Source organism: Petaurus breviceps, unplaced genomic scaffold, assembly GCF_028583685.1.
Source record: "Petaurus breviceps papuanus isolate PSGF00001 unplaced genomic scaffold, PetGlider_PUasm1.0 490, whole genome shotgun sequence".
Lineage (NCBI taxonomy): Eukaryota > Metazoa > Chordata > Mammalia > Diprotodontia > Petauridae > Petaurus > Petaurus breviceps.
The window spans coordinates 29,231,661-29,257,040 of NW_027186352.1; the positions used below are offsets into that span (position 1 = coordinate 29,231,661).

Sequence of the window (25,380 nt, forward strand, 5' to 3'; positions counted from 1 at the left end):
CAATCAGAGAGTTACAGATTTAGACCTGAAACGCACCTAGAATTCCTCAAGTCCTATTTGCCATGAAGATCAATTGCTGTTAGTAGTGATGGGTTTTATTGCTGTGGCTTTATATTTGTATTTTCTGTTTCTTTTTTTTTTCAGAGGTTTTGCTTTTTGGTTCATGCTATCTCTGAAATTCCATCATCTGGATCCTGTTATAGAATCAAGTTTGAGGATTATGTGTTTATAGCTGGAATGAATCTTAAAAGTCATGAAATCCAGCTCCCTCTTTTTACAGAAGATGACGATGAAGCACAGAGAGATGAGGTGATTGGCTCTCAGTCACATAGCTGGTTTTATGCAGTATGTCAACCCAAGTCTTTCCTGACTCCTGGTCCATTGCTCTTTCCTTCAGAAGATGCTGTCTCCCACGGGTGAATTTTATCAAATATAAATTTTTTATTGGACAGACATCCTCCCATTAGGACCTAGACTTATAGGTGAACAAAACAGACATTATTGTGTCTCATGGGTCTAAGTCCATTTCTTTTTTCATCTCAATAGACCTCTGACCAGGAAAACTCTGAAAATATATTTTCTGCTGTGGTGTGAGGAAAGGAAGTTAATGGGATAACAAGACTGGAGGGTATTTTTTTATTTGTGACAGTTTGGGGAGGGACCTCAGGAGGAAGAAAGGTCAAGCAGGAGGTGGCAGTCTCCCTGAAACACAGAAAGCAACAGGACTGCAGAAGTTGATGTCAGTAATCTCTGTAGTTCTCTTGCTCAAAACAATGACTCCAAGAAAGATGATGAAAGGCAGAAGTTAAGGAGAACATTGGGAGATATTAAACTGTCATTTAAAAAAATTTTTTTAAAGCAATTGGGGTTAAGTAACTTGCTCAAGGTTACATGGCCAGTTATTTCTGGGTGTGGTGCTAAGTATTTGAGCCTGGATTCAATTCCCCAGGTCATCCCAACACTGGGGGCCGGTGCTCTTACCTGCTGAGCCACCTGGCCATCCCTAAGCAATTAGGGTTAAGTAACTTGATCAAGGTTATACAGCCAGGTGTTTCTGGGTGGATGCTAAGTGTCTGAGGCCGGATTCGATCCCCCAGGACATCTCGACACTGGGGCCGGTGCTCTTACTTGCTGTGCTACCTGGCCGCCCCTTTATTTTAACTTTTTTAAAACTTTTTTTGTGGTAGTCTCGTTTTTCATTGTAGACTCTAACTCAGCTGGCTGGAGCATCTAGAGAAACATCAAACAGGAAGGACTCTTTGCCCAGACTCTCCTCCCTCCTGGTCCTTTTTGACCTTGTTCCTTAAGGGTACAAATGGCAATCCTTCTTCATCATTTGCTTCTTTCAGTTAAAGGCTGCATTTAAGTGATCCAACCTTATTTCTCTTAACAACCTCTTCTTGACCCTGACCTTGTACTACTCACTTCCTTCGGTTCCTTTGTTCAAGTTATGAGGGTTAGGGCCAGTTCTGGGAGCTGTACAAAAGAGTATGAATTTTCTTAGCAAAGTACCAGAATCCCGACTCCAAGCATATTTTTCAAGCTCTAGCTCACTTGGGAATATAAGCTCAAACCATTTATTAGATATAGTTTCAAGAGCAAATTTCTATCAATTCATGCCATATAAGTCTGTCTCTTCAGACACAAGCCTAACATAATCACTCAGTACAGATAAATCTAAATTTTAAAACTTCTGTTAATTCCTATCAATGAGATAAAAAAATAAAAGAAAAAAATAATACCCCCCTCACCTAAGAGTTTTATGTACCACTGAGTGGAGTCTATATGTTCACAAACTCACAGATCCATCAAAGAACCAGTAAAGACTGGATAATTTTTAAGATGCTGCATGGTCTTTGAGTGTCTTCAACTGGGAAAAAGTAAGGAGAGGAGATAAAAACAGGACTGATTTCCTTAAGAAATGGACCAGAGCTTAAGGCTAGTCATATCAAAACAGACAGTTAATTCACTTAAAAGGTCCTTCATAGTGGTTGTTTTATGGGTATACATAAAACAAACAAAAATATTGAAGACTGCTCTTTTCAGGCTTTAGTAAGTCCTTTTAGCTTCTTGTAGAAACAGATTCAGAAATCTGGGCATTCATTGGCATGTCCACCTTCAGTATATCTTAGTATTTCTTCAACATTTTAAAGTAATACTTAAAGGGAATCTTGGAAGGAAAAACATAAACATAGGCAAAGCAACTTTTTTTATTCAGAATATTCATTTGAAAATACAAGCATAAATTAAAATATTTTTTCTCTTTTCAAGGAAATATATAGCAAAACATTTCAGTGACGCAAAGATACTAAAACAAGGATTATTGGGCTTTTTCAGCAAATCTCTAGGACTTCTGAGAGTGCCTGGCATAGAATAATTGCTTAATAAATGCCCTTGACTGATTCATGTTCAGGTAATAAATGCCAATTGAAAGGACCAATTCATTGATGGCTAAGTTTGTCTACAAGGGAAGCTAGATATTCTGAAGCACATGTAGACCACTTACAAACACTTTAATTGAAGGCATGGCAAACACTGATCAGAGAGTTTTGGGTTCATTTTCCCTCTAAAATTTTTTTATGAAATTTAGACAAAGAACTGAGAAAAAGTCGTTACCATGAAAATTGAAACTCATAATGTTTTCTGGTTGCTTAAGTTTAAAAAAAAAAGTATATCTACAGTCAGTCTTTCCTTGCTCCCTCTTTTCCCCCTTCCTTATTTCTTTCCTCCTTTCTTTCCATTTCATTAATAAAGAAGTCATTGGGGTGGCTAGGTGGCTCAGTGAATAAAGCACCAGCCCTGGAGTCAGGTGGACATGAGTTCAAATCCTACCATATACACTTGACACACTAGCTGTGTGACCTTGGGCAAGTCACCTAACCCCAATTGCCTGGCCTTCCCCCTCCAAAAAAAAGGGGAAAAAATGAAAACTGGGTCAAGAAGGATGAGGTGACTTTCAAAAAGGATGAGAAGTCATACAGCTAGTGAGTGTTCCAGGTCAGATTTGAAATCATGAAGATGAGTGTTCCTCACTACAGTTCTGGTACTCTATCTACTCCGTAACCTAGCTGTGCCTTATTTGGCTTACTAAAGGTAACATTGTACCACATTCCCATTTTGCAGATGAGGACACTGAGGCCCAAGAAATGTTCATTTCACTCAGCCAAGGTCGAAAAGTCAGTGGGTAGTATATCAAAGTCCTGAATTCCATTCTCTTTATTTTGCACTGGAGACATAAATAATATTCATTTAACTTGAGCCATTAAACACGAAAATATGCTTCAAGACAGTCCAGTTGTGCATGGTGGAAGAGAGGGAAGAGAAACCAAGGAACCATGAACTGGGTAAGATAAAAAAAAATGTATATATAAAAATGTATGTGTGTGTATATATATATATATATACACATATATATGTGTATACATATTTATAGACACATATATGTATATAAAATACATCAAAGAAAGGAAAGAAGGTGAAAGGAAAAGAGGGAGAAAGAGCAAGGGAGAGATACAGATAGATTCTGGAACAATATGAGGGTACAATGAGGTGGAGAATGATTGGATTTGAGAATGGGATTAGTTCTGCTATGGCCATAGGAAAAAAGAAACTACTCCATTTTTTTAGCTTGCTGCTACAAATAATAAATACTATTACTTAATTGCTGAAGTCTTTTAAATTAAAATTTCCTTTAAATGTTTTTGATTGACTAAAAGTATTGTCATCTTTTTTTCCTAGATTATTGTATCCTGGGAAAAGTTTCTAGTCAATTAGCTCTATCTATGACTCTGCATTCTTTGAAACCATTTGCTATGTCATGGAAGTCATTGAAGAGACTATGAAATTTTTGTGAATATTGTTTGTTTTTTTGTTTGTTTGTTTGTTTTTGTTTTTTTACCAATGTGAGATATCTCTAGTCCATGAGCTGGACTGCATGTTCAATGTGCCATACACTGATTTAAGATCCTATGAAGATGCCACCTTCTTTTTGGCACTACCCGATCAGGGTAGAAATTGAACTGGAGAGAGGCATTGGAACTCTTTTCGTAGTCTAGACACAAAAAATAATCTTCAATACATAGTCATATACTATTTCCAAAAGCAGGAAGATGGGAGTTGGGAAAATAATGGAGAAGCCATCCAATTTCAGAAATGGAGCACCTATTTCAAAAATAAGATTTACAGTTCCCTATAGCTAAATACTAAGAATAAAAAAGTTAGGGCTTGCCAAAAGAACATGTTTAATTATCCTTATTGCTGTTTTGTTATAGTTTATATTACTAGCTATACTAATAAATGTATGTTGTAATACAAATGCATGAAACACACTGGAATAATGATACCAACATTTTTTAAAGATTGTAGAGATTTTCTTATCCCTTCTAATTTAAGTTATTCAACTTAATATCACAATAACTCAGGGTGACATGTTTCCTTTTAAGGGGGGGAGAAATAGAGGCCATCATTATTTCATAGTTTTCTTCTCCTTATTTGCTATGTGGTCAAAAGAATTTACTATGTGCTCCATCTTTCAAGCTACAGCCAATACAGTATCATATGAGAGACAATAAAGATACATGCTCAAAAGTCAACCAAGTCCTCTGGCAGATGGCCTCCAGTTCAGCCAAAATAGTGAATTGTGAAGAGGTTAATGCCTGTTCCCTGAAGACTGAACCTATCTCTGATACAGCTCAAAAACTGAGGGTCAAGTTCTAAGTTATGGCAGTGGACCCCTGTTTCTCTTGGTACCATTCAAAAGCTCCCTTAATATGCTAGGCTTCTATTTGACCTTTAAAATCTAGCTCAAATGTTACCTCTTTCCTGAGACCTTCCCTGATTTCCTCAGTTGGTTAGTGCTTTTACTTTTGGATTTGACATAGTCTTTTTTTGGAGGGGGAGGGAACTTATCGACTCACTACTTTCTCCAAAGTAGAGCTTTATCAACGTAGATAAATAGAGAGGCTTTTATATTTAAACTATATTAACAAGGATAAAGTAGTGTTTTATTCAAGGTCATATAACAAACAGGATCTGATTAAGGGGTACAATACAATTTTTCTGAAACCTCCAGCTAGAACTTCAGTGATCATATGTTTCAAAATAATAAACAGATATGATTAGCTTAAAATATGGATTATAAAATAACCTTTTGTCCTCATGCCATCTATTTTACTGAAGGAGACTGAGGTTCAAATTAGAATTGAGTAGCATTGAAATAGGTTACAAGTTCAGATTTCCATATCATGTCAATAAGGAAGGAAAATAGGGGTTGTTTGAGGAATGTGGAACAGTTCAAATTAAATGAAGAAGTAACCTGAAATGTAATCAAAATGTGACCTGAAGCCCTTTTGAAATTTGAAATAGTTGGGGTCATTCTTTCCAAACCCACTTTACTATGGAGTGGGGACTGTTTTGTTTCCCTGTTATGGCAGGAAAATTGCAAAGAAAGATGAAGTTGCAGCTCCATTGTGTATGGCAAAATGGTAATAACAAAACAATAATGAGAAAAAAAAGTAGAACCATCAAAAAAGTGGAGTGAATAGACTGCCTCTGGAAGTATTGGAATCATCCACACCAGAAATATTTTATCCAAGTCTGAATAACTACTTGCCAGGTGTGTTTTCGAGGTGATTCTCATTCAGTAATGGGTTGGAACTAGAAAGCCTTTGAGGTAAGACTCAATGAGTCTGTCATTTTAACTTCCACTTTTGAAGGTTATATTCCATAAGTTTTTAACTCTCTTGACTTAGATAGGGGAGAGGAAGCATCTAGAATTTTTAAAATCTGGAAACCAATGAGAAAATATTCATTAGCAAAGAGGTATGTCACTCTGCAAATGGTCTGACTTTGTTCAAACACTGAAATACACAAATTCATTATTAGAACTTTTTACTGTGACAGTATGTAAATAAATTTCTGTCTATGTAAGCATTAATTCTTTTCTTTTTCTCTGCCTTTATAATATTAAGAGACCTGGGGAATTCTTTGTTTTCTGTAAGGTACTTAACATGGATATGCTCAATTTCAGAATTCTTAATGCTTTCATACTTCCTCAGATATCTGTGATTTTGTCAGTGTGTGTTCTCTATTGATGGGATGGGGATCACAACCTTTTAGCAGATGATTTATAGACTCTGTTGTGGCTGGAAAAAATAATCACCCTATAGCATGATGGGTGTCTCCAAGCTAATCAAGGCTGATCTCAAGTCAACAGTCAAGCAATCCCTCAAAAAGGCAATGCTGATAGCCTTTCTGGCTTTAAAGAGAACTGAGGAGCTTAAATTCTACGAGTGTATCCCCTAAGCACCACTGGAGATATTTTCATAGCATCATTAATAATGAACTTATTTCAAAGTATGGTAAGGCTTCATATGAATTTGAATGCACCTTTCTTAATCTGTACATTTGAAAAGGGCTGATTTGTCCATTTCTAGATAAGTAAGCATCTTGACTACAACAGAGAAGATATAGCAGGATGGAACAGAGGTGCGTAAAGAGAGACTGATAACCTAGAGTGGCCTCTCATGTTGCATGAGCCATGGAATAGCCAGGGCAAATGCTTAATGGGGAGCAAACATCTCGCTCCTGGTATCATACAGTCATTCTTGAGAATGCTATCTATAATACATGCCTCCATTTTCTTTCTCTTTTTAAACTCCTTTTCTTAACTTTATGCTGTATGATTTCAGACCTCATTATACAACCAAACTCCTCTCTTCCAAATTATTAAAAATCTCTTAATGGCTAAATTTAAATTTTTTTATTTCTTTTGCAATTTTCATCATTCTTTACTTCTCTTCAGGCTTTGACATTTTCAAGCATCCTATTTTTTATCCTTTTTTCCTACCTTCTTTTCTCTAGGTTTTCATGACATTGTACTCTTCTGGCTGGACTCCTACCTAGCTCAACACTTCTCTTTCTCCTTTGCTGGATCTTTATCTACATAAACCCCCCCCCCAACAGTGAGAGTCCTAAAACGATCTGCCCCAGGGTCCTCTTCTCTTCTTATATCCTACTTCCCTTTGCTGATCTCATCACCTCTTATGGTTTCAATTCTTAACTTCATACAAATGACTCTCCAACATAACTGACCAATCTTAACTTCTCTCCCAATACAATCTCACAATAACTGCATTGTGTACATGCCCAACTGGTTATACCAGTAGACATCTCAAATTCGAACATGCCCAAACATATCTCCATCTCCCAAAAACCATCTCTTCTTTATAATTTTCCTATTACTGTTGAAGGTATCATTATCCTTCCACTCACCCAGGCTCATAACATTGGTTTCCTTCTCAACTCTTCCTTCTCTCTCATCCCCATTTCCAATCTGTTGCCAAGTCCTGTGGGTTTTACTTTCCTAACTTTTCTTGAATACATCTTTCTCTACTTTGAAACAGTCCCTGTCCTGGTAAAGGTCATAAGCGGCCCACCCATAAACTACTGCCATAGCCTGCTTCTAGGTCTCCCTTTCACAAGTCTTTTCCCACTCTAGAGCATCCTCCATTCAGCTGGCAAAATGATTTTCGTAAAGTACAGGTCAGGCCAAGTCATGCCCCTAGTCAATAAGCTTCCCTGGCTCCCTATTAAGTCCAAGAACAAGGATAAAATATTCTGGCCTTCAAAATCTTTTATAAACTCATCCATTCCTACCCTTCCTGTCTTCCTATATCTTTTTCCCTTGCAGGTACTCTGCTATATAGTGACATTAACTTCCTTGCTTTTCCACAAAAAAAATGACACTATCTCCCAACTTCCAGCTTTTTCAATGGTTTTTCCCCATACCTGAAATTCTTGTGGCAGCACAAAGTTGGGTAGACTGCCTGAAGGGATGAGAAAGAGATTCATGAGCTGATTTGGCATGGGCAACTGCTAGATAAGTAATGAAATAATTAAATGATTAGTAGGAAGTGATAAACCACTGCATTATCTTTGCCAAGAAAATTCCATAGGCGGCCATGAAGAGTCAAGCATGATACCTAAGCAATGACAAGCCATTAAATTCAGTTAGTATTTCTTTAAACCAAACTTAATGCCTTTTAAACAGTCCTTAAGCTTGCTTTTAAAAAAAGACTAAGGTTAAATAGCTTTTGCTTGTTTAATCATCATGTTTGACTCTTCATTGGGAATTTTCTTGGCAAAGACACTGCAGTGGTTTATCATTTCCTTCTCCAGTTCATTTTACAAATGAGGAAACTGGAGCATGCAGAGTTAAGTGATTTGCCTGGGGTCACATAACTAGCAAATGTTGAAGACCAGATTTGAACTCAGGAAAATTTGCCTTTATTAGTTGTTTAATAAATGCTCATTGACTGATGAATAGAATTAAATAATACAGTCTTCCAGGGCATTTTTAAGCATAGTAAATTGGTCTTTATCATAATAAAAACTGTTATTGACAGGACAAAGAGTTAGTTGCTACCAACCAAGTAGATCAATCCATTATTGAGAAGTTCTACCCTCCCAATCATGACCCCTCTATTTTCTCAGGTTCCCATGTCAAAAAAAAATTAATAGCCTGCTCATATAGAAACTCTGAGTGGGTGTAAAAGAACAATAAGCTGTATAAACTGTTGTACTTGACCTTCAGAAAAGCCACTGAAGTATCTGTGGTTGGGAAGGAGGGTAGAGGAAACTTACTACTGAAGTGGGGGAATACACAAGTAAAAATAAAATCACTTACACACACATGTGATTTTTATTGGAGACAAACAATAAACAGTATGAAAAGTTAGTATCTCAGGGATCCAAGATTCTATAAGGTTCAACATTTCCTTAATCTAGTAAGTGTCAAATATCTGACGCCCAATTTGGATTTAGATGTTTCCTTCTGAATCCAGGATCAATGCTATATCTGCTGCCCTACATAGTTACCCCTGAAGTTAGCCTTAAATGAAGCCAGTGCCAATTAACTGAAATTTTAAAAGGCATTAAGCTTGGTTTCAAAAAAGGCTAAGTGACTTAAGTGATGTGTAGAGCTTCTAAATATCTGAGAAAGGATTTGAACTCATACCTTCCTTATTCCAAGTCCATAGTTCTATCAACTGTGGCATCCAACTGTACAACGAGACTGATAAAAAGTAGTCAGGATTAAAGTTAGATGGTGATTATTGAACCACAGTATCTCAACAACTACACACATAGTAGGATTTTTTAAAATACAAGTTGTTTAATAGGGGAAAACATAGTAGCCAATGCCTTTAATGTCCCTGAGTTTTCACTTCTTTCATTCATCATTCATTTTTTTGTGACTATCACTTCTCTCATGCTCTGGTTAATATCTTTTTGTGACTATCACTTCTCTCATGCTCTGGTTAATATCTTTTTGTGACTATCACTTCTCTCATGCTCTGGTTAATATCTCTTTTGAGAAGTGGCAGTGATCTGGCCATGGGATCAATACTAAGCCATGTCCATGTCCTGCTTGCAAACATACATGCTTTGTGATCAGAGTAAGTCCCTGAACATCCCTGAGCCTCAGCCTCATCATCTGGAAAATAGGTATCATAATAACTATAGTGTCTACCTTCTAGCATGGTTATAATGCTCAAAAGAAATGTTGGAAAACACTTAGAAATCCTAAAACTTTTACTGATATAAACAATTGAAGTCTACCTTCCTGTGTTCTTTTAAAACTCTCCCATTCTACATATAAATATTTTCTTCATCTCTTTCAATCTCAAAATTCCTATCCTCATTCATTCCTCAGTCCTTCAATGTGACATATAAAGTTAAACTAGTCACTATTTGCAGATAAAATTACTATTTTCCTTTTGTTCTTTTTTCCCTCAGAAATTTTCCTTCAAATGGATTTTCCTCTTATTTGGTTGTAATTGTGAAGGAAGATTACAAACAGTTGATAATCATTTCTGAATTGTTGGTATAGAATTCTTTGACTCTGTTTCCAATATTCAGAGACATTTGTGTGTGTGTGTGTGTGTGTGTGTGTGTATGTGTGTGTGTGTGTGTGTAAAAGGTGGGAGATGGGGAGAGGGATAGCTAGATGATACAGTAGAAACAGTGCCAAGGCCTAGAGACAGGAAGACCTGAGGTCAAACATAGCCATAGACACTTACTAGCTAAAATAGTAGTGACTTTGGGAAAGTCAATTAATCTTTGCCTCAGTGACCTCATTTGTAAAATTAAGATAATAATAGAACATACCCCCCAAGGTTGTATTGAGGATCAAATTAGATTATGAAACACTTAGAACAGTGACAGGTACATTGTAAGCATTAAATAAATATTCATTATTATCATCATCATCATGATCATCATCAGTCATTTCATTACTGTATACACGTGTTTCCTCTCCTGCCCAACAACAAGTGAACAAGTGTTTTTAAATATAGCTGTGGGATAATATATGCATAAACACAATATCATTAAGAATTATTATTAAACACCATAAATATGATTGAAGAAATTATAGAGAATCTTGTTACTGGGGAAATAAACACAATGATGTGTATAGCTTTAAATGCTGCAAAAGAAATTTTACATTTTATCTTTGTTCAGTGATGACAATGATGATGGTGATGGAAAAGACAGTTCCATATTTTCTAAAAGTTTGTGAAGCACTTTACACTGATAATTGCATTCTATATCATTGTTCAGTCATTTCAATCATGTACAAAATATTTGTGGCCTCATTTGGGGTTTTCTTGGCAAAGATACTGAAATGGTTTGCCATTTCCTTCTCCAGCTCATTTTATAGACGAGGACCTGAGGCAAGTAGGGTTAAATGACTTGTTCAGGAGTCACTAGCCAGGAAATGTTTCAGGTCGGATTTGAACTCATGCAGATAAGTGTTCTGTATATCAGGTCCAGCATACTATCCAATATGGTACCACCTAGCTGCCATCATTATAGAGTAAGAGAATTAGAGTGAGTTCTATGACAGGTATATGAGATACCAGGATTACAAGATTCTAGCAATGCCAGGCATTTACTTCTCTGCAACTTATTATCTCACAGTAAAGTCACACGGAGTACCAAGGCATTCAAGGTGGTAGGATTTGAATTCAGGTCTTCCTGCTTCCCAATAATTAGCCTCTTTCTTCTATACTATATTGCTATTCACATGATGAAAAATAGTTTAAAAAGAAAAATAATAGCATTGAAGTAGATCTTTTTCATCAGAATTGAACTTATAGAGTCACCTCAACTAACATTCTGTAAGGCAGTCAATCAACTAGCATTGTACTAGTACTTGCTATGTGTCAGATGGCATGCTAAATGCTGGGGTTACAAAATAATGGAAAACAAAGGAAATCAAAAACACCAATCCTTGCTCTTAAGGAGTTCACAGTCTAATGGGTAAGGCAATATGGAAATAATTCTGTACACATAAGCTTTGGCCAGAATAAATTGGTGCTAGTCTTAGAGGGCACTAAGATGAAGGTGGATGGGGAAAGGCTTCTTGCAGAATATAAGACTTCAGCTAGAATTTGAAGGAAACCATAGAATCTCAGAGGTTGTAGGTGAAGATGAGACTGGAGGGTGTCCCAAGTGATAGCTAATGAAAAATGTTCAGACTTGGGGGGTGGAGTATAGTGTACAAGGTATGTCAGGTACGCCAGTGTCACTATATCACAGAATAAGTAGAGGGGGGAAATGTGTCTGAACACCAGAAAAATAGATAGATATAAAGGGCTTTAAAAGCTGAAAATTTGTTTTATAGTTGATCCCAGAGGTAATAGGAAATCATTGGAGTTTATTAAATGGAGGGGTAGAAGTGTCATGTCCAGATTTGCACTTTAGGAAAATCACTTTTATAGCTATGGGGAAGTTAGGTCTGAGCCAGGAAGAGATTAAAGGCAGGCAAACCTAAAATTAGGCTATTGCAATGACCACGGGTGAGGTGATGAGAGCTTGCACCAGGGTGATGGCAGTGTCCGAGGAGAGAAGATGACATACTTGAATAATGTTACAAAGTTACAACTGGTAATGATGAAGAAGACAAAGAAGATGAAGATGAATACAAAGGAGGAAAAGGAGAAGAAGAGGAGGAAGAAGAAGGGAGGAGAAGAAGATGGGAGAATTCATGTCTTCCTGATTGCAGGTCTGACACTCTATCCACTGTCCCATTAAAAGGAAATTGGCCATTATTGAAACTCTGCTCTTTCAAAGGACAAAGTGAGCTTCTAGGCTCTCTTTAGCTCTCTCCTGGCAGTTGGCCCTCATTCACACAATACATCATTGTGCATTATAATTATCTCCCTGTCCTTCCTCACTGTGATACTGTAAGGTCCAAGAGTGCAACAGATATGTCGCTTATAAAGTTTATATTAAACTTCACTGCCTATCATGGTGTTGGGTACACAGTAACTTACCTCTGACTGAGAGGTTTTCTGATTCCCCTGCTACTAGAACTTCTACCAAAAGCAAAATTTGTATTTATATTTTCTTATTATGTATATACTGAAATATTCACATTTTCTCTTCCTAGAATATGGATTCTTTGAAGGCTTGGGCTGTCATTTTGTTGTTTGTATCTCTAACATCTAATAGAATGCTAGGCACTTAGAAGATAGTATTTTCTTACTGATTGATTGACTGATAGCTACTTAAGGAATGTTGGTAGAATAAATGGTTGATTGTTTTTCTTTGTTTGCCTTCAGACTAAATGGACCCAGATGGTTTGATGATTCTATTCTCTTTTTCACTGTGAAGAATTGTTAAACTTCTAAATCTCTATGTCTCTGATCTGGGGAGTGTATTATAGAAAGAACCAAATCATGAATCTTATCAAATTTGGGGCCTTCATTCAAATCCAATTTTATATCAATAAAATTGGCTTTGAAAATAACTTCTCCTTTGTGACAATGCAGTGCATGTGCTTTTAGATAACTATTTACTTCGTGTCTTTTTCCTTTTCTTCTTTATCTGATATCTGTTTCTGATGGTTAAAATTGTTAGATGTCTGAGAACAAGACCAGTGGGTGACATGTATTTATACTTGTTTTATTCTGTAGTTTTGATTTTTTTTCCATTGTGTTGACATTTTTGTGTATTCTTCCTGCCTCTTTTTTGTAACAATAATAATTGACAAGTATGTAACACTCTAAGGTGCACAAAATGCTGCATGTCCATTGTATCTCACTGCTCTAACAATGATCCTATGAGTTACATAATACAATAAATCTCATTAGGCTCATTTTACATATCAGGATGAGTCAGCTTGGCCTAGAAGATAGACCCACATCCTCAGAGTTAGAAGACCTGAGATCAGTTCTCTAATTCTTTCCTACAACCCCTGCTGACTGTGACATCCTGGGCAAGTCATTAAATCCTAGTACACTGGTCTTCTGATTGGAGAACATTTTTTTCATTTTATCTGGCCTGCACCCAGATCCATCACACCACTTCCCTTAGTATCCTCATGCCTTGTTTTCTATACCTGGCCTCCATCTTTAACTTAGAACTCAAGCTCCAACACAGGGACACTGTACTTCTGATTAATAAACATTCACTTTACTAAAGCCTCACCATTAAATAGTGTGACATTACAAATGAATACATAAACACAATACATATGTATTTATACACAGATATATATATATGTATATAAGTATATATATAGTATACATATATGTATATGGAAAATATTAAAGAAAAAATTTCACTATAAGTTTGGCCAATGTACATATCACAGAGCTGTATACTTCTATATGTGTTCTTTTCTTCTATTAACTCCTTGGGAGAAAGGGCCATATTACTTTTCTATTTGTGTTTTCAATGCTTTGTACACAGTAGGCACTTAATTATTTTTCATTAATTCATTTTGCAAAGACCTGAACTCATCACAAAACTTTCCAGAAATCTCCATGCCTTGCCAAATGCATTCCAGTCTCCACTTCCAAGCCAGAATTTAACTTCCCAACCTGGGATCTTTAATTTTTAATTGTTGAGTATTTTCTTTATCTTGCTTAGACCAGGGCTAATGTATAACTTTCCCCACAATCTTAATTCTATATCCTACCAGTCCCTACTCATTTCTAGAAATGTCTATGTCAAATGCCCTATGATGACAATCAGTAGTCCTTCTTACTCCCATGTACAAAACATTCCTCCCTGGCCATTAGTTTCCTATTTATGTTACATTTCCTTATGAAAGCTTAAGCACCTGAGGGACAGGAAATGACTTATTTGCATGAACTTGTTTTTCCAATGTTTAGTACAGTGCCCAGCACATAGTAAGAACATAGTCAATGCTTTTGAAATTCATTTATTTATTTATTCTTGGTGCCCCCATGCAAGTCTAAAAGCATGAATTTCAGAGAAGGTATAGATTTGAACTTGAAAAGGAATTTCTTCATTTTGTAAGCCTTTGGTCATAAGTCTAGGTCAGTCCTATACTATTTTTTGTCTATAGGGATGAAGAAACAGATTCAAAAAGTTTAGGTTTCAACCATGGTCACAAACCAAGTAAGGGTCAGAGACAGGATTTGAGCTCTGTTCTTCCCAACTCCATGCTGAGAATTCTATATTCTATCCACTCTTCCATCCATATTTTGTGGTCAAATAATAAAATCATTAAATAAAAATAAAAAAAAAAACAAAGCTAAAAGAGATGGCTTCAGGAAAATCTCAGGAATTGATTTATGGTAGGAGTGCACATTCGTTCAGAGAATGATAATATGAAAATATGGGCATTTTGAATAGGAAGCTTTTAAAAGAAAGTCCTTGACAGTTATCACTGAACTATATTCAAGGTTAAATACTACTCTGTCTACTCACACTGGAGTCCTGAAATGATACACACCCAATTCCTTCCTTCTCATTTGCTTTATCGTTCAGCCTTCTCAAGATTTTGGCACCTGCCACTCCGAAACCTTGATATTTTACCTGCATGACAACTACTTCTAACACTTATAAATATTAAACATCATTTTCCACATAATTACCTGGTGAAGTCTGTCATCTCCATCATAATCATGCACATTTTCTTGGCCAAGACGATGATGTCATTGCTGGTATCATCCCATATCTCAATCTCTGCATCCAGTTTACTCTTGACTTTCTTGAAATCAGCTACTTGCTCTGCTATCTTTTCCTTTTCAGCCTCAGGCAGTTGAGTCATTTTAGCCTGAAACAGGAGATAATCTGATTTGTAAAACATCTGCCTGACCTTAAAAGCACTTTGCTTTTGAAGAATGAAGTGGGCATCACCAAAAGCCCAAACAGAGCAAATAAAAATTTCCTCAGGTTATTTATTATCCTGACAAAACCCACACTTTCCCAAACATAGGATTATTGGATAATATCTTTTGAACTAGATGGGACCATAGGGGCTATCTAGTACAATGTCTTTATTATACAAATGACTAAATTGGGACTCAGAAAGGATTAGAGACTTACAAAAGTTCACAGAACCAGTAATCACCAAAGGTAATATCTGAACCTAGATTCTTGAGTACAGGGACTATCTTATTTTTCATTTGTATTTTCTATCCTTAGCATAGTATATTTCCAGCCTTATTTACCAAGATGCATCATTTAATAAAAAGTATTTATTAAATGACAACCCAGGAGAACAGGAAGATTTAGCTTCAAACATCACCTTTGACCATTATTAATTGTATGACTCTATGCAACTCTAAGACTATAAATTACATAGAAAATGCTATCTGAATTAGTAAAAGGAGTTTTCTGCCCTGGGAATTCCCGATACTAATGAAATCACAAGTCTACTTGCCATTGTTTTTTGTTAACTGTTTCAATTATATCCCACTCTTTGGACTTTAATTTAGAATTTTCTTGGTTAAGATACTGTAGAGGTTTATCATGTCCTTTTCCAGTTCCTTTTACAGAAGAACAAATGAGGCAAACAGGGTTAATTGACTTGCCTGGGTCCCACAGCAAGTAAGTGTCTGAGGACAGATTTAAAATCAGGACTTCCTGACTCTAGACCCTGATCTCCAGTTACTATATAATACATGTGTTTTAAAGTGACTCTTGTTATTAGTCCTTCATTCTGGAAGAGGACCAATGATATCAGGAGGGGGATGTCTTGACTTGAAAGTGAATTGGATTTAAGTGAGGCAGGGCTGTGCAAAGTCATCTGCCTCACTCTCTCCTCCAGAGTCATTTGGGTTCAGTCCTGGTGATTAATATCCTTATGTTATGAGATTACAAAAGACTAAAAAGAAAAAAAAAGTCCCTCCTCTCAAAGAGTTGTAATTCTACATTGGGATACAACCTGTACACAGATAAAATGAAAAGAATGGCCCATATAACAGTCTCTACCTGTATTCCCTGAAGGCATCATCCAGGAGATGAGGATTCTAGAAAAAGATCTGCTAGTTGTACACAAATCTTCGTTTCAATTCAATAGTTCAATCAATATTTATTTAGCACCTATTATGTGCCAGGTACAGTACTAAGCACTGGGGATACAGTTCCTGTACTCAAGGAGCTTACATTTACTGGGAGAAGACAGCACAGGAAAGGAAATCTAGAAAGTGTGTGTGTGGGGGGGGGCAGATCTGAGGGCATCTTGTTCAGTAGCATTGAAGTGGAGTACAAAGCTGTAGATGGAGAGTGGAGATGCAGCTGGAAAGTATGAATCCTGCTCTGCAGAAGGAAAAGCTCCAATCAGAGGGGAAAAGAAGTTGAGGGGTTGGGCAACGGTTGAGTATCCAGAGTTTCAAACTTACCTGGAAGCTGAAACTATACAGAGCTGCAGATGGAAAGCAGACAGAAATCTCCTCCTGTTTTCCTCCTACTCAATCTCATGCAGGGGACTTTGGTTCTGACATTTGACTGGCAAAGGGCCTGACTTTTTATTCCACCTCACTCTTTGGTCTTGAGGGAAGAGGAATCCAAGAAATTTTGAGAGATTCAAGAGAGATGCAAAGGGCAAAGGCCTTATCAACATGGAAGAGTGCCAGTTGGGATGTCAGTACCCTCAAGCCACATTGTGGTATACACTAAAATAAATTTAGATTGCAGACTAAAGTCTTAGTGATTCTTCATTCTTGTCTCCTACCTTTTCCCTCTCCCTCCTAAGGTGCTTAATCCCCATTTCTAAAGCTAACATCACCCCAGGATGATGTCTTTCTGAAAAGTGTGTTTGTTATTCTGTGATTAAAGTTATCTTTGGCTCTAAAACCATAATATGTGATAAAGCTGTTAACCAACTGTGTGTACTGTGTCCAAACAGAGCACTGGGGAGAATTGTGAAGGGTTTGAAACAGTAATATTTTTGCCACAACACAATTAACGTCTAGGACTTAGAAATGAACAGTTACCATTTTTTTAATAACTTCCGGGCAGTGATTATACATTAGCAGGGTTTCTATAGGCAAATGAGTCAGCAGTAAGAGCTGATATGAGTTGGCATTGAGAGGGGTATTGGTGATTACTGAACAGCCTGATCTGAAAGAAAAAAAAAACACTCCTTTTGAAAGCAAGGGGCCAAGAGGATAGCTAGAGATATTCCCACACAATGGGAATAGAATCTTGGCCCACAAAAAGGTATAAGCAGGAGAGAAGTCAGTGCCCTTTGACTGTCTACTCACTAACAGCATATGCAGTGCCATTTCACTGTTACATATGCAAAGAAGTTTGGAGGAGATAGCACTAAGTTCTCAGGGGAATCAGCAGATCTTGTCTAGGATATGAAGATAAACTAAGCCTTCAAGTCTTTACTTGCCAATATTCATAACAACCTAAAGACAACAGATTTTACCTGATCTGAGAAGCTAAGTAGGCTTGGGACAGGTTAGTATTTGGATGGGAGATCACCGTGGTATACTACAGACTTTTGCTCTGGGAAGCTAAGTGGCACAGTAACCATCACACTAAGCTTGGAGTCAAGGAGATCTGTGATTGAATCTTTCCTCAGACCCATCATAGTTGTGTGACTCTGGATTTATCACTTAAGATAAATTCCGTCACGCCTCTGTTTCCAACTCCATGCTACCTTTCTGTATTATCTGGGGTGAGGAGAGAGATAAGGGAAATTAACATCTGGGATGATGAAAGTGGTACCTGAGTTATGCCTTGAAAATAAAGAGGCATTCCTGGCAGGGAGGAAAATTCAACGCATTGCAACCTCACAGAGGTGGGAAAGTGGCTTCTTGAAATCCAGGAGGAATTTGTAGTTCAATAAGAAGCAGAAGTATAAAATAATGATGGGTTACAAGTCATCCATCTCCCAATTATTATATGAGAAGCAACTGGGAGCTGACAAAGGTTTATTTTTAAATTTTAAATTTTTATTTTCAGCTCCAAACTCTTTCCTTTCTCTACCCTTTTCCAATCAATTGTGAAAGCAAGGATTATAATACCTATTATACATATGAAACCATGCAAAGAAAGATTCATACTAGCCATGTTCTGGGAAAAAAAGCAAGAAAAATGAAGTCAGGAAAAAAAGTTTCTGTTTGCTCTCTGAGTTCATCAGCTCTCTATTTGGAGGTAGAGAGCATTTTTCATCATGAGTCCTTTGGAATTGTGGTGAATCAGTGTATTGATCAGAGTTACTGAGTCTTTCACAGTTGATAATCTTGACAATATTGCTGGTACTCTGTTCATTGTTCTAGTCCCAGTGAAGTGTTTTCTTGGTTTTTGTTTCTTTGCTTATTTTATTTTTCTTTTAGCAGGTGAAGTAACCTGGCCAAATTTGTGCCTTAGGAAGTGGATTTTGGCAACTTCGTTTGAGACAGAAAGACAGAACAGGAGAAAGCTTGGATTAGGAAAACCAATGAGGGGGGTATGGCAAAAAAATGGAAGGGCCTGAAACAGCAGAGAGATCATATAAGTGGATAGAAGGGACAGATGAGTGATGCTACTGAAATAGAATGAATAAGATTTTTTGACTAAATGGATATGGAGATTTTGGAGAGAGAATTATCAAAGTTACAAAAATAAAATATACTTTATTCAGTAGGAAAAGGGAAAAGTAGGGGGTAGAAGAAGGAATAAGCCTTGATTAAATGATCACTATCTTCTAGATACTGTGCTAAACACTTGACAAGTATCTCATTTGATCCTTATAACAACCCTATGTGGCAAGTATTATCATTCTCCTCATTTTTTAGTTGAGGAAACTGAGGCATACTGAAGTTAAGTGACTTTTCCAGGGTCTTATAACAAAAACATGCCTGTTGCTAGATTTGAACTCAGGTTTTTCTGAGTCCTGACCCAATACTCTATGCAGTATACCACTTAGCAGCCTGGTGAAAGGTTGTGATCAACTCAGGTCAGAGTCAATTACATTACAAAGTAAAAGAATCATTGATTTTCAGAGTTATAAGAGAATTAAGAGGAAATATTGTCTGGGTCAGGGATGGGGAATCTTTAGCCTTGAGACCACATCTGGCCCTCTACATCTTGAGTCCAAGTTTTACAGAACAAATCCTTTTATTAAGGAGATTTGTTCTGTGAAGTTTGGATTCAGTCAAAGGAGAGCACTTGAGGACCTAGGTGGCCTTGAGGCAACAGGTTCCCCACCCCTGGACTCTAGGCCATATATGACAAAATAATCCCTACTGCAACATTTATTGTTGTTCAGTCATTTCTGTCACATCCAACTCTGTGACCCCATCTGGTGTTTTCTTGGTAGAGGTTTTGGAATGGTTTGCTATTGCCTTCTCCAGATCATTTTACAGATGAAGAAACTGAGACAAAGAGATAAATGACTTGCCCAGTATAATACAACCAATGTCTGAGGCCAGATTTGAACTCAGCTCTCCCTGACTGCAGGACTGGCCCTCTATCCATTGAGCCACTTCACTGTCCATCACTTCCACATATCTGGTGAAAAACGATGAATTCTTCTGCTTGAAACATCTGATGAGGAGGTATCCACTACCTACTAGAAAATGCATTTATTGCTTCTGGACAGATATCATTGTGGAAATATTCACACACACCCCTTCCCCCTCCACCCCACTCTGGCATTTTGCCCATGACATAAATCTTAAGTTGGTCTTTCTGTCTCCACATTGCTCCAAAGACTACTGTTTGATGCATGGGGAACAAGTATAATTCATAATCTATAAAAGTGCTTCATATATTGAAGATGGCAGTTACAAATGCCCCACACTCTTCTTAAAAGTGATAGGGAAGGGGGTGGCCAGGTGGCTCAGCAAGTAAGAGCACCGGTTCCAGTGTCAGGATGACCTGGATCAAATCCGGGCTCAGATACTCAGCACCACACCCAGAAATAACTGGCCGCGTAACCTTGAGCAAGTTACTTAACCCCAATTGCTTTAAAAAAAAAGTGATAGGGAAGAAATGACAAAAGTGATAATTTCCGAGAAACCTGGGAAGCTTCATTCAAACTTATCAAGGAGGAATTGAATAGAGCTAAAAGAACAATGTAAAGTATAACAACATGTAAATAGAAACAGGTTTGGAAGACTTGAGAACCCTGATCATCTCAAGAGTCAATCATGATTAGAGAGGACAGGATCGATGAGAGAATTTATTTTATTGGCTATGTATGTTCATTAAATGCCTGTTGTTTTTCATCCTCCCTCCCTGATTTGAGGGACTGAGAAAGGAAGGTAGAGGAATTAAATTCTTGTTTACTGGAAAAATAAATGGTGGGGAAGTTTTAATGATATGTGAGAGTTAGGGTGGGAAAATGAGTCAAGTTTGAGGCTTAGAAAGGACAATTAATTGATTTAGTTAAAAAGTCTAGAAACATTCATCAAATAACCACTGGAACCCAGACTTGTGTCACGTGCTATGGATATAAAGAGACAAGGAAAAGAGTTCCTACCATCAAGGATTTTACATAATAAGAAAGTGCAGACATGCAAGTGATGGCTGGGGACTCAGGACTGCAATGCAGGAGGAAGATGATTGGATTGATATATTTGGGATTAATTTGTTTTGAGATGATACAAAATTATTTGCTAGCTCTTCATTTATACATATACATACACACATATATAGATACACACATATGTATGTATCTTTAAATTATCATAAGATAATTAGCATTCTAGATTGCTAGTTAAAAGATTTTTTTTTTCTAAAGGTTCCTTTAAAAATGACTTCATGGAGACATGGTAATGAGCCAACTCTGTCTTTATTCATTGCTGGTGATATAGTCACATGATTTTCTTCCTACTCTGAAGATATTTTTTCAGTTCCCTCCCAGTGTAATTTACATTATGCAGTGAAACAGGAGCAGATTTAACTGCTGTTGGCATATGGGAATGAGCATAAATGAAGACACAGCTCAGTTACCTCTAAAATCAAAGGTAATAGACAGGCATATGGAGTAAATTATAACCACCACAAAAACATTAAGCAATTGCAAAAGTAGAAATCAGTCCTTCCCCTCCTGATGACTGGTCATAATTGTTCACTTCATTCTCATAAGGATGTAATCTTTTCATAATGGGTGCTTCAGAGAGGCACATCATCTGAGGTAGTGTTCTAGACTCCATGGTTAATAAATCTGCGAGGCTACAAGGGAGGAGACTAGTAATGTAGAGCCTACCAAACCACTTCATGGATTAAATATACCAGCTCTGGAACGAAGGGATGGCTAGAACAAGAGTGATCCCCATGATGTGAAGAAGGGGCCTATCCTCCTTGGCACTTTTAATATCCATTTCTGACCAACTACTACCATGGATATTTCATTTGAGTCCAAGCACCCTTGGTTTTGTGAAATTCTCTCAGTTGGGGGAGTTCAGCTTCTACCTCCATGCCTGAAGCTATCATCTGGGGGAAATAAACTTCTATGAAGAAGGTGCCAGCAGTTCGTACCATCTGTTATCCAATTGGCAACTACTGAGCAAACAAGCTAGCCTACCTGAAATAACAAGGCACCCAGAGGGAGAAATAGGGTTCAGTATATACCATTTTGACCACCATCGCTCCTGGCACTTCAGTGGAGACAGCCCAGGACATTAAATCTGAGAACCACTTAGTCCCAGACTCCCAGTTCAGCCTCCAGTGCAGGCCTCTAAATTACCAGTGAGAAGAACAATCCAACTGGATATAAGACATGTCAAATGCCTTGTTTAGTTCTCTCCATCAAAATCCTTGAACTTGTCAAAGAGCTCTATATCAGAAACAAATACAATTTTATCAGCACAAATGACGTTAAAGAAAACATATACCATCTGCTTGACTATTACACCTTAAGGGCCAAGGGACTTGCCATCTGAACTTTGCATATGTATTGTGTCCTGCATTCTAATGTGAGCTCCTTGAGTATAGGGAACGACATGCTTCTCTAGCTGTATCCCTAGCACCTTGATTTTCACAAAGTAACAGTTTAATAAAGGCTTTTGCCATTCATTCATTTACTTCTCAATTTCTACTCCTGGAAATGCTTCATTTCCCCAACAATCTTGGAAAGGTAAATTAACTTCATGATTATTTTACTCCAATGTAAAATGGAGATAATTATATTTGCCACCAACTTAACATCAGGGTCGTTCTAGTTTTAATAAGCATTGCTAAGATTAACCTAGCAAGAGAGAAGAAACTCACATGGGGTTCTAAAATTCAACAACTAAAATATAAGCTTTCAGATTAAAAACTTTCCCAGGGCATCACTTGTACACTGGCCAGAGTCTCCTCCATTACCCTATCTTTAAGAACCAATTCAAGTCTATAGTATACTGTACATTCAAAACTCTTGACCAATTTCCGTATCATCACTCATGCTCTGCCAATCCTTCATCTTGTATTTATTGGCAACAACGGCCACTTTTGCTCCTATTCACAAGGTACTGAAAGAAGCTGGAGAAAGAAACACTACTGTGATAACTGGATTCACTGTAAACTTATGTTATCTATTCATAACTGCAGCAAGCTGATTCTTTTATTTCTCCCTATTCCATTTACCAACTGACCACAGTAGTTCTCTTTGCCATTCCATGATACTGGAATTGAAAGAGAATTTGAAGATCTTCCCTTGCTCTTAATGGACCTCACTTGGAGCCCAACAAGAGAAGCTTGCTTTGGGCAGACTTGGTTTTCAGGAAGATCCACCTTTTATTACTTTGTAATTAGGCAGTGGGGTCAGGAATGTTGTGATGTTGTCTGACCCAGGAGAAGACTATATATACTCCCTATGGTCAGGTTTGGCTTTCACTCACAGGAAGAGTTGTGTGATTTGGCCTGATGATACTCTGGGCAGCCATTGACCACCACCACCAGCCCTGGGCCCCCGACCCCTGTAATAGAAATGCAAATTTAAAGATCTTCCCTGCCCCTAGGCTAAAGTGCACCTGGAGCCTGGGGTGGGAGGCTTGTTTTCCGTAGATACTTCTTGATTGGCCAGTGGGTCCAGAAGGTTGTTACATTCTCTGAGCCAGGAGAAGGCTACATAAGCCCTGATGTGTAGCTTCGTTTTGGGCCTCACTTTGAGAAGTGTTCTGTGATGAGATGAAACTCTGGGAAGCCATTGTCCAGGGACCCCCAGCTTAGAAACCCAGATGTTGTTTGGTATGGATGTAATGGTTGGACAGTTTGGAAATCTGTCTACTTGATCTGTTTCTGTCTTGATAATTCTGTCTGTATATTCTGAAGTTCGGGGTGCTGACCTCTTTCCCCTGAACCAGGTAAACGATACATATTTGACTGATTAAAGTAAGCTTGTTAACACATTTTAAGTTGCTTTCCTTTAACAAAGCAGATCTAAGAACCTGTGGTGGTAGTGACCCTGGGGATGCTGGGGTGCTTGCTGCTACAACCCCCAGCTTTGAAAACCCAGATGTTGGTGCTTTTCTCTGGTAACTAACACGGTATGTATGCAACGGTCAGACAACTAGAAGCCCTATCTATTGGTCTGTTGAACTGTGTTATTTTCTTTGTCTGTATTTTTGTATGCATGTAACTTCTGTTTGTATTTTCTGAAGTTCAGGGTGCTGACTTTTTCCCCTGAACTAAGTAAATGATATCTATGTTTGATAAAAGTAAGATTGTTAACCCTTTTTGAATTGCTTTCCTTCAGAAAAAGCAGATCAAAGAACCTGCGATAGCAGTCATCCTGTGTATGCTAGGGTGCTTGCTGCTACAGGGACCCCTGACAATGCCATTTCAGGTGAAGCCTTTGACTCCTGTTTTAGTGAAAAAATGGAGACACTGAGAGTTTACTCATCTTCCCTCTTCATCTCACAACATTCAGACATCTTCCCCAGATTTTCTCCTTCTTTAGCTTTGTCTGATGAAGAAGCGGACCTTCTCTTTACCAAGACAAATATCTTTCCATCTAATCTTAATTACATTCCAACTCAAACTCTTCAATAAATTCCCCTATCTATTACACCCACACTCTAACCTTCCCTCCCCATCTACTGGCTCTTCCCTGGTGCCTAGAGGTATGGATATCCCTCTTCTATGCATTTTTTAACTTAAAAATAAAATTCTTCATTTATTTTTTCCTAATCATCCCCACTAACTATCATCTTATATCAGTCCTCCTCATAATGACTAAACTGCTTAAGAAAGTGGTCCAAGCTCTATGCCTAACAACATGCTAAACATTCTGCAATCTGGCCTCCATCCTCATAATTTAACTCAGACTGTTCTTTTCAAAATTCCAGTGATCTCTTAATTGCTAAATCTAGTGGTCTTTTTCTCAATCCTCATGTTTTTTAGGATTTGAAATTGCTAATTTCTCTTGTCCTGAATACTTTCTTCATTCTAGATTTTTATAACATTGCCCTCTCACTTCTTAATTTCCTTTGTCAGACTCCATTTTGGTCAAGCTTGACACAGATCTACTTTCCCCCACCCTCCATACAACTTCATTTGTTGATCACATCAAGTTATAAACATTCAATTATATCTATGCACATGAATGTTAGAGATACATTGGCTATTGTTCACTTTTTTCAGCCATGCACAACTCTTTGGGGCCCCTTTTGGGATTTTCTTGGCAAAAATACTGCAGTGCTTTTCCATTTTCTTCTCCAGCTCATGTTTCAGATGAAGAAATTGAGACAAACTGGGTGAAGTGTCTTGTCCAGAATCACAGAGCTAGGATATGAATCCAGATTTGAATTCAGGAAGATGAATCTTCCTGACTTCAGGCCTTGCACTCTATTTACTGAGTCATCTAGCTGACCCTCAGAGCTACATATGTAACCTCAACTCCTCTCCTGAGTTTTAGTTTTGCATCACCAAGAGCTTTTGGACATTTTCAACTAAATGTCCTATACACATCTCAAACTTAACATGTCCAAAATAGAGCTCATATCCCCTCAAGAACTGTCCCATCATCTGAAACCCCCTCTTGCTCCGGAGGGAATCATTTTATTTCCAGCCACTCAGAGTTGAAACTTCAAAGTCATCCTGGACATTTCTCTCATACTAATTCCACATATCCAATCTGTTGCCAAATCTTGTTTTCACATTCTCAAAATCTCTTGTGAACAGCTCTTTAAGTCT

The 25,380-nt window shown here is 37.6% G+C and overlaps 1 protein-coding gene across 2 annotated transcripts in view; it reads right to left on the reverse strand.

Moving 5' to 3' along the window:
- The window catches only part of CTNNA3 (catenin alpha 3), a 2,053,326-nt gene that overhangs the window by 211,093 nt on the left and 1,816,853 nt on the right, over positions 1 to 25,380 (reverse strand). For both annotated transcript variants that reach the window (XM_069101886.1, XM_069101885.1), the window contains exon 15: positions 14,913 to 15,094. In XM_069101886.1, the coding sequence (XP_068957987.1) occupies positions 14,913 to 15,094 (182 nt within the window). The remainder of the gene's footprint in view (positions 1 to 14,912; positions 15,095 to 25,380) is intronic.